Source organism: Coregonus lavaretus (genome assembly GCF_964263955.1).
Source record: "Coregonus lavaretus genome assembly, chromosome: 14".
Classification (NCBI taxonomy): Eukaryota; Metazoa; Chordata; class Actinopteri; order Salmoniformes; family Salmonidae; genus Coregonus; species Coregonus lavaretus.
This window is the reverse complement of record NC_140001.1, coordinates 5,939,753-5,953,353: the sequence shown is the minus strand read 5'-3', so window position 1 is coordinate 5,953,353 and position 13,601 is coordinate 5,939,753. Positions and strand designations below refer to the sequence as shown.

The window sequence follows — 13,601 nt, the reverse complement described above, 5'->3', positions numbered from 1 at the left end:
CCCTATTCCCCTATATAGTATAGACCTTAACGGTACCCTATTCCCCTATATAGTATAGACCTTAACGGTACCCTATTCCCCTATATAGTATAGACCTTAACGGTACCCTATTCCCCTATATAGTATAGACCTTAACGGTACCCTATTCCCCTATATAGTATAGACCTTAACGGTACCCTATTCCCCTATATAGTATACTACTTTTGACTAGAGCCGGGGCTCTATATAGGGGAATAGGCTGCCGTTTCAAATGCAGCCTTGGATGCAGAGTGACGTCGCCACCTTGAGAAGTTTACTGCTAGAGTGGTGTCGAAGGGGGTGTCCCATGAGGACACTGAGAGCTCGGACAAAGCCCTGCACAGGGTCAGGATGGGCGGCGAAGTACAGCAGCATGGTCACGTAGTCGACGCGAGCTGGCGAGCAATCGGGGTCGGCGAAAAGCAGGAAGAAAAACTGCAAGAAATATTTGCTGATTAGTTATCAATGCAACATTGTGTAATGATTTGTATTATTCCAGTTATAAATTCAAGCAGTTGGTTGTTGTGAGACCTGGGTTCAAATACTATTTAAAATCATTTCAAATACTGGCTCAAATGAATCAATAGAATAGTCGCAAAACTGCAAACCCCACCCATCTGGGACTCCAGACAGGCTTAACTAAGCACTAAAAGTATTTAAAATATTTCTAATAGCATTTGAACCCAGGTCTCGTTGTTGTTGATATGTGTACCTTCCGTAGATTAGCCAAGCGATCGTAGGGAAGTGGCTCAGACAGGTCTTCGGGAATGGGCAGTGCCCGCTCACTGGGGAACCACAACTCAACCTAACAATGAAGCAAGAAAATAGTATGAGCGACAATGTCAAGTCTTCGCCTACCACCAGTAATGATGCAATTCATAAATTTTGGCAGCCGTCAGTTGACGCTAACCAAGACAAAGATTTGAGCGCCATATGTTTAAAAAGTGCTATTATCATTGTGTGCAATTGGAAAGGTGATGGTGATAGCAGAGTTTGTTGAAGAGCTGGCAGTGTACTGTAGGTAGGTGGTGTAGGGTAAAGTTTCCCCTAGACGCTGATCTGGGGTCAGTTTAGCATTTCCCCCACTAATGGTTAAGGTTAGGATTGGGGGAGGGGAAGCTGATCCTAGATCTGTACCTAGGGGAAACTTCACCCCATAGCGTAGGAAGGTACCTGTAAGTACTGCTCCTCAGTCAAAGAGCCTGTGGTCCCAGTGTCCGCCATATTGAAGCGGGCCAACACCTGCAGCAGCTGAGGCAGAGTGGGCGTGGGCCAGGGGAGGGCGGCACTCAGCAGGAACTGACGCCAGTCCAGCATCTCTGTGTCCTGGGTTAGCATCGACACCAGCTCCATCAGCTGCACACACACACATGCATACGCACGCACACACGCACGTGCACACACACACACATTTCACACAAACACATTTAAAACCACACTCTCCATGTCTGTTCATGAGAACATGACTGTTTGTGGCCGTGATGACATCCTAGTAGCCATGTTGTGAGTCAGCCAATCAGTCAGCCAGTCAGTGAGTCAGTGAGTCAGTCAATCAGTCAGCCAGTCAGTCAGTGAGTCAGTCAGTCAGTCAGCCAGTCAGCCAGTCAGCCAGTCAGTCAGCCAGTCAGCCAGTCAGCCAGTCAGTCAGTCAGTCAGTCAGTCAGCCAGTCAGCGAGTCAGTCAGTCAGCCAGTCAGTCAGCCAGTCAGTCAGTCAGTCAGTCAGCCAGTCAGTCAGCCAGTCAGTCAGCCAGTCAGCCAGTCAGTCAGTCAGTGAGTCAGTCAGTCAGTCAGTTAGTGAGTCAGTCAGTCAGTGAGTCAGTGAGTCAGTCAGTCAGTCAGTGAGTCAGTCAGTCAGTCAGTGAGTCAGTGAGTCAGTCAGTGAGTCAGTGAGTCAGTCAGTCAGTCAGTCAGTCAGTCAGTTAGTCAGTCAATCAGTGAGTCAGTCAGTCAGTCAGTTAGTCAGTGAGTGTACCTGAGTCTCAGAGATGTGCATCCAGGGGTCTGGCAGAGCGTTGGTCCCCATGTTCAGAGAGGTGAGCTCCTGCAGGATCTCCCAGAAGTCGGTACTGCACTGCACACCTGACGGGAAACACAGAGAGTTAATGAGGGAATCTCAAGTGTATCAAGGGATGAATCCTTGATTCCTCGCATCCTTTCTCCTCACCTCCTTCTCAAAATGCATTGGAGGAGGTCAGAGGGGAGGAACCTCGGATCTTCTCCTCCAATGCGTTTTGAGAAGGAGGTGAGGAGAAAGGATGCGAGGAAATTCCACAAATTAACTTTTAACAAGGCACACCTGTTAATTGAAATGCATTACAGGTGACTACCTCATGAAGCTGGTTGAGAGAATGCCAAGAGTGTGCAAAGCTGTCATCAAGGAAAAGGGTGGCTATTTGAAGAATCTCAAATATAAAATATATTTTGATTTGTTTAACACTTTTTTGTTTACTACATGATTCCATATGTGTTATTTCATAGTTTTGATGTCTTCACTATTATTCTACAATGTAGAAAATAGTAAAAATAAAGAAAAACCCTTGAATGAGTAGGTATGTCCAAACTTTTGACTGGTACTGTATATTAGTACATATACTGGGGTAATACTGTGTACGTATATTATTGTTGCAGACCTGTGGGCGCCACCTTGCGTAGCTGGTGGTAGAAGGCCTCCAACTGCAGGATGGTGAGAGTGCTGTCTATGGGGAGCTCCAGAGGGGCAGGGCGGGGAGGGGGAGGGGGGCTGACCACCACCCGAATGTCCCCGTTCAGGAAGAAGTCGGTGCATACCAGCATCAGCTCGCTCTGGAGCTTGGCGGCCGACTCGATGTGGTGACGCACCACATCAGCCAGCTGGTCAATGCTGGGGGGACAGAGAAGTAGGGTGAAGTTGACCCTAGATGCTGACCTTGGGTCAGTTTAGCATTTTCCACACTAATGGTTAAGGTTAGGCTTGGGGAGGGATATCTGATCCTAGACCTGTACCTAGGGGAAACTTCACCCCGGAGCGTACCTGTTCATCTCAGCCAGGAAGCGGGCTCCCAGCCACTCCTCCATGGTCCTGAAGGCCTGCTCTGCCCGTCTGTGCAGACCCCTCACCATGCACAAAGCACAGGCCTTGACCAGCTCCACACGCACCTTCACTGCACTGTCTGGGAGGGTGGGGTGGAGGGGCACATGAAAGCATTTGTATTTGTATTTGCATTTATTATGGATCCCCATTAGCTGCTGCGAAGGCAGCAGCTACTCTTCCTGGGGTCCGGCAAAATTAAGGCAGTTATACAATTTTAAAAACATTACAATACATTCATTACACAATTCACAACACACTAAGTGTGTGCCCTCAGGCCCATACTCCACTACCACATATCTACAACACAAAATCCATGTGTACGTGTGTGTATAGTGCACATAGACACACTGGCTTTACTCAAAGCTTTACTCAAAGCCAGTGGCATGTCGTTAGTAAAGACTGAAAAAAGTAAGGGGCCTAGACAGCTGCCCTGGGGAATTCCTGATTCTACCTGGATTATGTTGGAGAGGCTTTCATTAAGAACACCCTCTGTGTTCTGTTAGACAGGTAACTCTTTATCCACAATATAGCAGGGGGTGTAAAGCCATAACCATAATTTTTCCAGCAGCAGACTATGATCGATAATGTCAAAAGCCGCACTGAAGTCTAACAAAACAGCCCCCACAATCTTCAGACCCTATACATTTCATTCATTCATGTTTTGCTCTTAAGCAACACGAGGACAGTGGATACTATGCTAACTAGGGACAAAATGAACCAGTTGATTAAAAACAGCCAGTTGACTGATAACAGCCAGTTGACTAAAAACAGCCAGTTGACTGATAACAGCCTGTTGATTGATAACAGCCAGTTGATTAATAACAGCCAGTTGACTGATAACAGCCAGTTGACTGATAACAGCCAGTTGATTGATAACAGCCAGTTGACTGATAGCAGCCAGTTGATTGATAACAGCCAGTTGATTGATAAAAGCCAGTTGATTGATAACAGCCAGTTGATTGATAACAGCCAGTTGATTGAAAACAGCCAGTTGATTGATAAAAGCCAGTTAATTGATAACAGCCAGTTGATTGATAGCAGCCAGTTGATTGAAAACAGCCAGTTGACTGATAAAAGCCAGTTGATTGATAACAGCCAGTTGATTGATAAAAGCCAGTTAACTGATAACAGCCAGTTGATTGATAGCAGCCAGTTGATTGAAAACAGCCAGTTGACTGATAAAAGCCAGTTAATTGATAACAGCCAGTTGATTGATAGCAGCCAGTTGATTGAAAACAGCCAGTTGACTGATAAAAGCCAGTTGATTGATAACAGACAGTTGACTGATAACAGCCAGTTGATTGATAACAGCCAGTTGACTGATAACAGCCAGTTGATTGAAAACAGAGCTAGCGTCCCAAGTGGCCACATGCTGTATTACACCAGGCAGGAAAGCAACGTGTCAGGCTGTTATTATTATGATATGGAAGTCTAAAAGCTACAGTCTGTTATTATTATGATATGGAAGTCTAAAATCCACAGTCTGTTATTATTATGACATGGAAGTCTAAAAGCTACAGTCTGTTATTATTATGATATGGAAGTCTAAAAGCTACAGTCTGTTATTATTATGATATGGAAGTCTAAAAGCTACAGTCTGTTATTATTATGATATGGAAGTCTAAAATCCACAGTCTGATATTATTATGATATGAAAGTCTAAAAGCTACAGTCTGTTATTATTATGATATGGAAGTCTAAAATGGCACCCTACTACCTTTATAGGGCCCATTGGGATCTGGTCAAAAGTAGTGCATTATGTAGGTTATAGCAGGACCCTGGACAAAAGTAGTGCACTATATAGGTAATAGGGTGCCATTTAGGATGCAGGTTAAATGTGGAAGAGAATCAGAAAGGCTCAGCCAATGCTGTAGTTAGGTACCTTCATGGTCGAGGGCTGCAGCATACTCTTGTCTGATTTTGGTCCGTATGGCCCTCCTGCAGACCTCCTCTGAGTCTTCCTCTGGGGGAGGGGGTGGGCTGGGCTCCTGAGCAGGGGAGGGGGGGCCTAAAAAAAAGAAGTCATCCAATTTACACTCCAAAATAAGGCCTGGCTCGGATTTGAATACCCCTGGGGTAGAATAAGTCCAACCTTTCTTCCTGGTGCCAGCTTTCTTCTTGTCCTTGCCAGAGTTGGCTGCGGCGGCGGAGGCTTGGGACATTCTCTGTAGCCGCTCTCTGTCCATCTGCTGCTGAGCCTCCTCGCTCTCCTCCGCCTCGCGCTGCGCCGCCTCCGCTGACACCTGGACACACACAACTACCCATGAGAAACACACATACTCACACACACACACACCACACCACACACACACACCTCCTCACTCTCCTCCGCCTCGCGCTGCGCCGCCTCCGCTGACACCTGGACACACACAACTACCCATGAGAAACACACATACTCACACACACCACACCACACACCACACACACACACACACACACACACACACACCACACCACACACACCCACACACCACACCACACACACACACACACACACACACCCCACACCACACACCACACACACACACACACACACACACACCACACCACACACACACACACACACACACACTTCTTCACCATGTTGTTGATGGCTGTCAGAGCAGTCTGATAGATGTCATGCAGCAGCTTCTCGTCAGGGTCCTGGAAGCCTTTCTGTTTCGTAGAGGCCACTTCAGTAGACGGAGGTCTCCGGGGAATCAGCGGAACACTGCAATAACAGAGAACACAATCACATGATGCAAAACGCATCATCAATGCAAGTTTTTGCTCTGTACTGAAAGTGTCTTTTATCTTGAAAACCTGACTGCTGACACGCAAACAAAAATGGGATTGCATTAACAGTGGACTAATGTGAACAAAATTCTACAATATAGTTTTTGAATGAAATATCCCTTTAACGTGTGTATATTTTACCACGGTGAGGTAGTCTGGGTAGACTGGACTTTCTCTTTCTCTTACACTTTGGATGTCTTCTTCTCATCTCCTCCAGTGTCTCTTTTACCAGCACTCTTGGTGACTCTTTCAGAACTGGAGGGAGAGGAGTGTTTGATGGTGAGACGACAGGAACTATCGTCGAAAAACCTTATACTGTCAATGCCCCTAAATAAGCAAAGGTAGGAACTATTGAAATAGCTGTGACTCTCCCTGACTGGCAATGGCATACCAGTTCAAATGGTAACCATGACTGCATAAAGGGCCACTTTATTAGACTCTGCATAAACGGATGATAACTGACAGAAAACCAGGATTTTGGCTAGGGGATTGTAGCTAGCTAGGTCAGTTTCTATTATAAATCAATTTTATTTTGTATTTATTTCTATTTAACCTTTATTTAACTAGGCAAGTCACTTAAGAACAAATTCTTATTTACAATGATGGCCTACCAAAAGGCAAAAGGCCACCTGCGGGGACGGGCGCTGGGATTAAAAATAAAAATATAGGACAAAACACACATCACGAAAAGAGAGACACCACAACACTACATAGAGATAGACCTAAGACAACAGTCAATGGAGAATAACTGTCAGAAAATCAGGGGTGTATTCATTAGGGCACACCGTAGCAAAACGTTTTCTAATGGAAAAACATTTTGCTACCAAAACAAGAGTTTTATTATTGGACAAATGTAGGTAGTGTTGCGATGTGTCTGTTACACACCGTCCCTGTTTGTTTCCATTTGGTTCAGTATGGTTTCTAGTGAATACACCCGAGGTATTTCTGATGAATCAGGATGAATCCCTTCCCCTGAGCAGCAGCCTTCTGCTTGCCTCTTGGATTTGTCCGTCTGGGTTCCTGGCTCCTCCAGTGCCACAATGTCTAGCAGTGGTATGCAGGTGAATTCTGGCCCCGCCTCAGGCAGCACCTGTCTGTACATGCCTGTGTAGTAATCCCGCAGGAGACGCAGAGAGTCCTGGAATCGGTCCACTTCCACCTGGAGGAGTACAACATCAGTGCGCACCTCAGCTAATGTGCTAACCAACCTCGAAAATGGAGATAAAAACCAAACCTGACACAATCACGTATTCACTTTTACACGTATTCACTTATACATGTATTCACTTATACACTTATTGATTTATACACGTAAGTAATTAGACAGTCTCTCATGACAGGTTTAACAATTAGGGGCGGTTTCCCAGACACATATTAATCCTAGTCCTGGACAAAAAATATGAATATATATACAGTACCAGTCAAAGGTTTGGACACAAGGGTTTTTCTCAATTTTTTTACTATTTTCTACATTGTAGAATAATAGTGAATATGTCACGATCGTTGACTGAAGAGACGGACCAAGGCGCAGCGTGATAAGCGTACATTTTATTTCGTACACAACACACGAACAAAACAACAAAACGATACGTGAAGTCCTGAGGTTACACAACACAAACCTTTACGGAACAAGATCCCACAAAAAAATGGTGCCAACAGGCTGCCTAAGTATGGTCCCCAATCAGAGACAACGAGCTACAGCTGCCTCTGATTGGGAACCACCCTGGCCAACATAGAACTAAACGATCTAGAACAAAAAACATAGAAAACTAAACATAGAAAATCCACACCCTGGCTCAACATTTAAGAGTCCCCAGAGCCAGGGCGTGACAGTACCCCCCCCCAAAGGCGCGGACTGCGACCGCGCCACACAAACACAAGAGGGTAGGGGCCAGGTGGGCATTCCGCCTCTGAGGCGGATCCGGCTCCGGGCGTGACCACCACCTTTTCTCCACCTCCCCGTTGCGCCCCTGGTCTGGTCTGGCCCCGCTGACTGGAGCTGGACCCGACGACGGTGGACCAAACCTTACCGGCTCTGGACCGGAGCCGCTGGCCGGAGCTGGACTGGACACCGGTGGAGCGGATTGCTCTGGCTCCGGAGTGGATCCACTGACTGGAGTTGGACCGGACCCCGGTGGAGCGGATTGCTCTGACTCCGGAGTGGAGCAGCTAACCGGTGCCGGACCAGGCACCGGTGGACTAGGCACGGGCCGTGCCGGACTGTACACACGCACCACTGGCTTGGTGCGGGGAGCAGGAACGGGCCGGACTGGGCTGACGACGCGCACCACTGGCTTGGTGCGGGGAGCAGGAACGGGCCGGACCGGGCTGACGACGCGCACCACTGGCTTGGTGCGGGGAACAGGAACGGGCCGGACCGGGCTGGCGACGTGCACCACTGGCTTGGTGCGGGGAGCAGGTACAGGCCGGACCGGGCTGGCGACGCGCACCACTGGCTGGGTGCGAGGGGCAGGAACAGGCCGGGCCGGGCTGGCGACGCGCACCACTGGCTTGGTGCGAGGGACAGGAACAGGCCGGACCGGACTGGCGACGCGCACCACTGGCTTGGTGCGAGGGACAGGAACAGGCCGGACCGGGCTGGCGACGCGCACCACTGGGTTGGTGCGAGGGACAAGAACAGGCCGGACCGGGCTGGCGACGTGCACCACTGGCTTGGTGCGGAGAGCCGGAACGGGCCGGGCCGGACTGTGGGGGCGGACTGGAGGTCTGGAGCGGAGAGCTGACACAACCCGTCCTGGCTGAATGCCTATTTCCACACAATATGTGTGAGGCATCAGCACAGGACGTACAGGGCTGTGCACTCGTACTGGCGCTACAGCACGTGGCACTGGCGCAGGATATACGGGACCGAGGAGGCGTACTGGAGGCCACGAGCATTGAGCCGGCACACCCCGTCCTGGCTGCATGCCCATCTTAGCACGACACGTGCGTGGTGCTAGCACCGGACGTACAGGACTGTGCCGGAACACTCGCGGCACAGTACGTGGCTCCGCATAACACGGAGCCTGCCCAGTCTCACGCTTCCCAGCCTGAGTACGGGGAGTTGGCTCTGCTCTAACCCTAGGCTCCGCCAACCACCCTTTTAGCCCCCCCCAAAAAGAATATTGGGGCTGTCTCTCGGGCTTCCTCCTCGGCCGGTACCCTCTGCGTTGCCGCTGCTCCTCTCTGTAGCGCGCCTCCACAGTCTCCTCCCAAGGACGGCGATCCATCCGGCCTGAATCTCTTCCCAAGTCCAGGATCCCTTCCTGTCCAGGATCTCCTCCCAAGTCCAGGCTGTCTGTTCCTGGACACGCTGCTTGGTCCTCTTTAGGTGGGATCTTCTGTCACGATCGTTGACTGAAGACACGGACCAAGGCGCAGCGTGATAAGCGTACATTTTATTTCGTACACAACACACGAACAAAACAACAAAACGATACGTGAAGTCCTGAGGTTACACAACACAAACCTTTACGGAACAAGATCCCACAAAAAATTGGTGCCAACAGGCTGCCTAAGTATGGTCCCCAATCAGAGACAACGAGCTACAGCTGCCTCTGATTGGGAACCACCCTGGCCAACATAGAACTAAACGATCTAGAACAAAAAACATAGAAAACTAAACATAGAAAATCCATACCCTGGGTCAACATTTAAGAGTCCCCAGAGCCAGGGCGTGACAGAATACATCAAAACTATGAAGTAACTCATATGGAATCATGTAGTAACCAAAAAGTGTTAAGAAATATCAAAATATATTTTATATTTGAGATACTTCAAAGTAGCCACCCTTTGCCTTGATGACAGCTTCGCACACTCTTGGCATTCTCTCAACCAGCTTCATGAGGTAGTCACCTGGAATGCATTTCAATTAACAGTTGTGCCTTGTTCAAAGTTAATTTCTGGAATTTATTTCCTTCTTAATGCGTTTGAGCCAATCAGTTGTGTTGTGACAAGGTAGGGGGGAAGATAGCCCTATTTGGCAAAAGACCAAGTCCATATAATGGCAAGAACAGCTCAAATAAGCAAAGAGAAATGACAGTCTATCATTACTTTAAGACATGAAGGTCAGTCAATACGGAACATTTCAAGAACTTTGAACGTTTCTTCAAGTGCAGTCGCAAAAACCATAAAGCGCTATGATGAAACTGGCTCTCATGAGGACCGCCACAGGAAAGGAAGACCCAGAGTTACCTCTGCTGCAGAGGATAAGTTCATTAGAGTTACCAGCCTCAGAAATTGCAGCCCAAATAAATGCTTCACAGAGTTCAAGTAACAGACACATCTCAACATCAACTATTCAGAGAAGACTGTGTGAATCCGGCCTTCATGGTCGAAATTGCTGCAAAGAAACCACTACTAAAGGACACCAAAAAGAAGAAAAGACTTGCTTGGGCCAAGAAACATAAGCAATGGACATTAGACTGGTGGAAATCTGTCCTTTGGTCTGAAGAGTCCAAATTTGCTGTGTCTTTGTGAGATGCCGTGTCTTTGTGAGATGCAGAGTAGGTGAACGGATGATCTCTGCATGTGTGGTTCCCATCGTGAAGCATGGAGGAGGAGGTGTGATGGTGTGGGGGTGCTTTGCTGGTGACACTATTGGTGATTTATTTAAAATTCAAGGCACACTTAACCAGCATGGCTACCACAGTATTCTGCAGCGATACGCCATCCCATCTGGTTTGCGCTTAGTGGGACTATCATTTGTTTTTCAACAGGACAACACACCTCCAGGCTGTGTAAGGGCTATTTGACCAAGGAGAGTGATGGAGTGCTGCATCAGATGACCTGGCTTCCACAATCACCCGACCTCAACCCAATTGAGATGGTTTGGGATGAGTCGGAACGCAGAGTGAAGGAAAAGCAGCCAACACGTGCTCAGCATATGTGGGAACTCCTTCAAGACTGTTGGAAAAGCATTCCAGGTGAAGCTGGTTGAGAGAATGCCAAGAGTATGCAAAGCTGTCATCAAGGCAAAGGGTGGCTACTTTGAAGAATCTAAAATATATTTTGATTTGTTGAACACTTTTTTGGTTACTACATGATTCCATATGTGTTATTTCATAGTTTTGATGTCTTCACTATTATTCTACAATGTAGAAAATAGTAAAAATAAAGAAGAACCCTTGAATGAGTAGGTGTGTCCAAACATTTGACTGGTACTGTATATATTTATATATATATATATATATATATATATATATATATATATATATTAGATGTTTTATTGTCACACACACCAGTGAAATGTGTTGTGAAAAGTGCAGTGATATGTGTTGTTTTAAAGGGTCAGCCGTAGCAGTATGGCACCCCTGGAGCAAATTTTCAATAGAGATTCTCATTTCAACTTGCTTTTTATTGTCAGCTGGCAAGCGCACGTGAGATTTGGTTCTGGTTGATGCTGGGATAACATTTTCATGAGCAGGATGGGAGGAGCTTCACCTGCATCAGTGTGGAGAAATGGTTGATGAGCACTGCCGTGTGGTCTTCTAGCCAGCCGTCGCACATGACCGCCGCTCGCTCCTGCCCCGCTTCCTCTTTACGCTTATCACAAATGTCCCACAGACGCTCGCGCAGGTCCTGCAATGTCACGACACCAGACGAGACAGACGGAGAGACAGACGACACAGACAGACAGAAGGACAGACCGACGAACACGGACGGAACCAACATAGAGACAGAGAAACAGACAGACGACACAGACAGACAGACAGAAGGACAGACCGACGAGACAGAAGGACGGACGGATAGACAGACGGACCGACATAGAGACAGACAGACTCTCAGCATTGACAAGCAATGGGAAAAACAACAGACTTGAGCAAATATCACACAGACATTGCTTTGATGGCGTTTGTGTTACTGTATCCTACATCCAGACGCTGGTGCAGCTCTGCCTTGGTGTCCTCGTCGTCTCTCATGTCCTTGGGGATACTGTTATAGTCCTGCTGCCACTGGGACACAAACTCTTGCTTCAGGTCGGGCCGTCGCAGGTACTGCTTGAACTCCTCTCTGCAAGCGTCACAAGATGAGAGAGTTAAGAGTTACTTCTCTCTGTTCAGACTGTGCATAGATCCGAGTCATCAGGGCATCCTCACTGATGCGAGATCAGATCAACACAGATTAAATGTTGTTAGATTGGATGTTAAGTCAAAGTCAAATGTATTTTAAGTGCATTTAACAGGCATCACAGTTCCAAGAAAGAAGGTAATAATAACGTAGCCTGATCCCAGTTCTGTTTGTGATAAAAGAGTTTACAGATATGGGACCAGGCTAATACTATGGGCTTGTCTTACGTCCATTGTGCACTAAACTATGTCCTCACCTGATGTTAAACAGATGGTGAATGATCAAGATGCGTTCCGTGCGGAGGTTCTGCATCACGGCCTTGACGTTGGTCACATAGGAGTTACACACATTCTCCCAGTATGGAACCAAGTACTCTGGGATCTCCTGGGGAAGAGAGACAAAAGATGCTCTTGGGTGAAGTTTCCCTTAGTTACAGATCTAGGATCAGCTTTCTCTCCCCCAATCCTAACCTTAACCATTAGTGGGAGAAATGCAAAACTGACTTAAGATCGGCGTCTAGGGGCAACTTCGCCCTAATCCACAAAAGATAGTAAAGTGGGGAAATGCAGGCTCAAACATAGACAGACTGGGCCAATGAGTGTAAATAGAAGTTTGGGAGGTCCCTCTTGTGGCCATCCATGGCTATTGCAAATTACTCAACTTCTAGAGCTCACTGATTTGAAGAATGAGAGCAGAAGGAGCGGTGCCTGGTTCTCTTTGTTAATTGATTCGTAATTGGCCAGAACCTTTATCTGAACACATCCATGCTTTCTGACTGAGAGCTAATGAGACTATGCTTTCTGACTGAGAGCTAATGAGACTATGCTTTCTGACTGAAAGCTAATGAGACTATGCTTTCTGAATGAGAACTAATGAGACTATGCTTTCTGACTGAGAGCTAATGAGACTATGCTTTCTGACTGAGAGCTAATGAGACTATGCTTCCTGACTGAGAGCTAATGAGACTATGCTTTCTGACTGAGAGCTAATGAGACTATGCATTCTGACTGAGAGCTAATGAGACTATGCTTTCTGAATGAGAGCTAATGAGACTATACTTTCTGACTGAGAGCTAATGAGACTATGCATTCTGACTGAGAGCTAATGAGACTATACTTTCTGACTGAGAGCTAATGAGACTATGCATTCTGACTGAGAGCTAAAGAGAAGAGAAAAAGCCCATGCAAACCTATAATGGTCCTCTTGTCTTCCACCAGTATGTACTGTACCACTACAGGGTAAAGTTTCCCCTAGGTACAGATCTAGGATCAGCTTCTGCTTTTCCCAATCATTACCTTAACCACTAGTGGAGAAAATGCAAAACTGATCCAAGATCAGTGTCTATGGGAAACTTCACCCTACTCCTACTGTACCTTCGGAAGGGGCTCGTCCACGTACACCCAGTGTGCAGATCCAGGGGTGGGAGCGAAGGGCTCTGTAGGGCTGGTCTTCCCACCATGGGAATTCTCAAAGGAGGAGGCTATGGACAACTTCCTGGAACGCCCCCCGGCTCCTCCTGGAAGCAATGGAAAAAAGGGATATTTTCTGTTCTTTTTTAAAGGAGCAGGGCAGTCCCACTCCTCTCATATTCATTGTTTATTGGATAGGATAGATAGAGGAAAGACAGTAGGCTGGAATCTAACCGGTGTCTTCCAAAGACAGTAGGCT

General features: G+C 47.3%; 1 protein-coding gene across 1 annotated transcript in view; it reads right to left on the bottom strand.

Annotated features, from left to right (window-relative positions):
• spef2 (sperm flagellar 2) overlaps positions 1-13,601 on the bottom strand; it is a gene marked incomplete at both ends in the record, with an annotated part of 43,828 nt that overhangs the window by 4,120 nt on the left and 26,107 nt on the right. Inside the window, 15 exons of the mRNA XM_084177461.1 lie at positions 283-453; positions 731-823; positions 1,192-1,374; positions 1,992-2,098; positions 2,650-2,879; positions 3,030-3,168; positions 4,972-5,097; positions 5,182-5,332; positions 5,670-5,799; positions 6,051-6,119; positions 6,860-7,023; positions 11,307-11,444; positions 11,738-11,876; positions 12,190-12,317; positions 13,307-13,449. Of these exons, the coding sequence (XP_084033587.1) occupies positions 283-453; positions 731-823; positions 1,192-1,374; positions 1,992-2,098; positions 2,650-2,879; positions 3,030-3,168; positions 4,972-5,097; positions 5,182-5,332; positions 5,670-5,799; positions 6,051-6,119; positions 6,860-7,023; positions 11,307-11,444; positions 11,738-11,876; positions 12,190-12,317; positions 13,307-13,449 (2,111 nt within the window). The remainder of the gene's footprint in view (positions 1-282; positions 454-730; positions 824-1,191; positions 1,375-1,991; positions 2,099-2,649; positions 2,880-3,029; positions 3,169-4,971; positions 5,098-5,181; positions 5,333-5,669; positions 5,800-6,050; positions 6,120-6,859; positions 7,024-11,306; positions 11,445-11,737; positions 11,877-12,189; positions 12,318-13,306; positions 13,450-13,601) is intronic.